A 2,058-nucleotide genomic window follows, 5' to 3' on the forward strand; every position below is an offset into this window, starting at 1 on the left:
GACATTTGCTTGCATAATAACCTCTGGTCAGAAGAGTCGCGTGTGGCTGCCATCTGGAGGTCACTGTCACCGGCCAATGAGAGCTTCTGTGCATGGAGAGCCACCTCGGAGAAATATCGTTCATGATATAAATTAATCTTGGCTGAGATTCGTGGTTTCCCTGTATCCTGACGCAGTGACCCATACGTGAAGATCTCAGAGCCTGCAGGAGGCAGCACACACGGCCACAGCGGTCCCTCTTGGAGGCTGCAGCTACAAGATCTGGGATAGCATGGACACTCAGCCCTTCCATCGACAAGAGAAAGGAAAGAGGGGGCCAAAGGTGGAGACCCCCAGAGCAGAATGCAGCCCAGGGTCGGGGCCATCTCAGCAGCTTCACCTCGGAGCAGCTGCATTCCTAGCAGGGGCAGGATTTGTCCTCGCTGTGGTGGCTGGGTGCTGCTTCAGGGTTGCTCCAAGGAAGACAGATTTCAGGATACAGGTAGAGCGGCTGGATCTCCGGCAGGATGGGCTGACCATCAAAGGCCAGAAGGGAGAGGAGGCCTTCAAGCTGGCCTTCCAGTCGGGCATCCTGGACCTGAAGTCTTGTTCCGAGGGAGGCCGAACTTTGACTTGCACCGGAACAGACAAAGGGAAGATTAACTTTGTGATCCGGACGGATGAGCCCAAGGGGGTGGGGAGGTGCTATTCCCTCAGCTGGGGAGAGTTTGCAGCAGACACGGTGGTGGAGCACAAGATGTTCTGGGGGGACGCCCACTGGTACGGCGGCTGTGAGATGAGTGTGCAGCACTGGCCGATCCGGCTGCCGGGCTCCCAGGAGCCCATGCCGTTTGTGACCAGCGACGTGTACTCGTTCCGGAACAGCTTTGGGGGCATCCTGGAGAGGTACTGGCTCTCCTCCAAGGCAGCGGCCATCAAGATCAATGACTCCGTGCCCTTTCACCTGGGGTTCAACGCCACGGAAAGGTCCCTCGTCTTCCAAGCCAGGTACAAAGATTCTCCCTACAAGCCGCCGTTGGGGCAGCAGCCTTTCCCAGAACTGAGCTACCGTGTCTGCATAGGTTCCGATGTCACCTCCATCCACAAATACATGGCGCAGAGCTATTTCAAAAAACCCATGAAGGTGCCTTCCGAAAAAATGTTCACGCTGCCCATCTGGTCAACATGGGCCATGTACAAAAAGGAGATTGACCAGGATAAACTTCTAGAATTTTCCCGAACCATCCGGAAGCACCATTTCAAATACAGCCACATCGAAATAGATGATATGTATATGCAGAATTATGGTGACTTTGACTTTGACCCCCTAAAGTTCCCTCACGTGACGGAGATGTTTGAAGAGCTGAAGAAAGATGGGTTTGATGTCACTCTCTGGATGCACCCCTTTGTACATGCAGATTCCCCAAACTTTGAGGTGGGGATAAAGCGACAACTTTTCGTCACAGAGCCAACGGGGACATTGCCAGCCGTGGTCGAGTGGTGGAACGGCGTTGGCGCCATATTGGATTTCACCAACCCTTCAGCCAGGGATTGGTTCCAAAGCCACCTGAGGCAGCTCTCCTCAAAATATCACATCTCATCCTTCAAGTTTGATGCTGGTGAGACATGTTACCTGCCTGACCAGTTCAGCAGCTTCCAACCTTTACTGGACCCCAGCACCTGGTCCAGGCAGTATGCAGAAATGGCCGCTCCTTTTTATGAGCTGGCTGAGGTCCGGGTTGGCTACCGATCCCAGGATATTGCCTGTTTTGTCCGAATCATTGACCGGGACTCAATTTGGGGGCATGAGCTTGGACTAAAGTCCTTGATACCTACCGTGTTGACTATTGGCCTTTTAGGATACCCTTTCATACTACCTGACATGATCGGTGGAAATTTCTTTCCCAACAAAACCGATGGTGCGGTGGAAATCCCAGACCGAGAGCTCTATATCCGCTGGCTGGAGCTGTCGGCCTTCATGCCGTCGATGCAGTTCTCCATCCCGCCTTGGCTGTACGACAGAGAGGTCGTTGACATCGCCCTGAAGTTCACGAGGCTCCACGAGGCCCTCGTGGCTCC

The 2,058-nt window shown here is 53.9% G+C and overlaps 1 protein-coding gene across 1 annotated transcript in view; it reads left to right on the forward strand.

The window, feature by feature from the left end:
* Nucleotides 1-271: 271 nt before the first annotated feature.
* The window catches only part of LOC123030181 (myogenesis-regulating glycosidase-like), a 13,263-nt gene continuing 11,476 nt past the window's right edge, over nt 272-2,058 (forward strand). The window contains exon 1 of the mRNA XM_044443866.1: nt 272-2,050. Within this exon, the coding sequence (XP_044299801.1) occupies nt 272-2,050 (1,779 nt within the window). The remainder of the gene's footprint in view (nt 2,051-2,058) is intronic.

This window comes from Varanus komodoensis, unplaced genomic scaffold (genome assembly GCF_004798865.1).
Source record: "Varanus komodoensis strain SLA01 unplaced genomic scaffold, ASM479886v1 scaffold43, whole genome shotgun sequence".
NCBI lineage: Eukaryota > Metazoa > Chordata > Lepidosauria > Squamata > Varanidae > Varanus > Varanus komodoensis.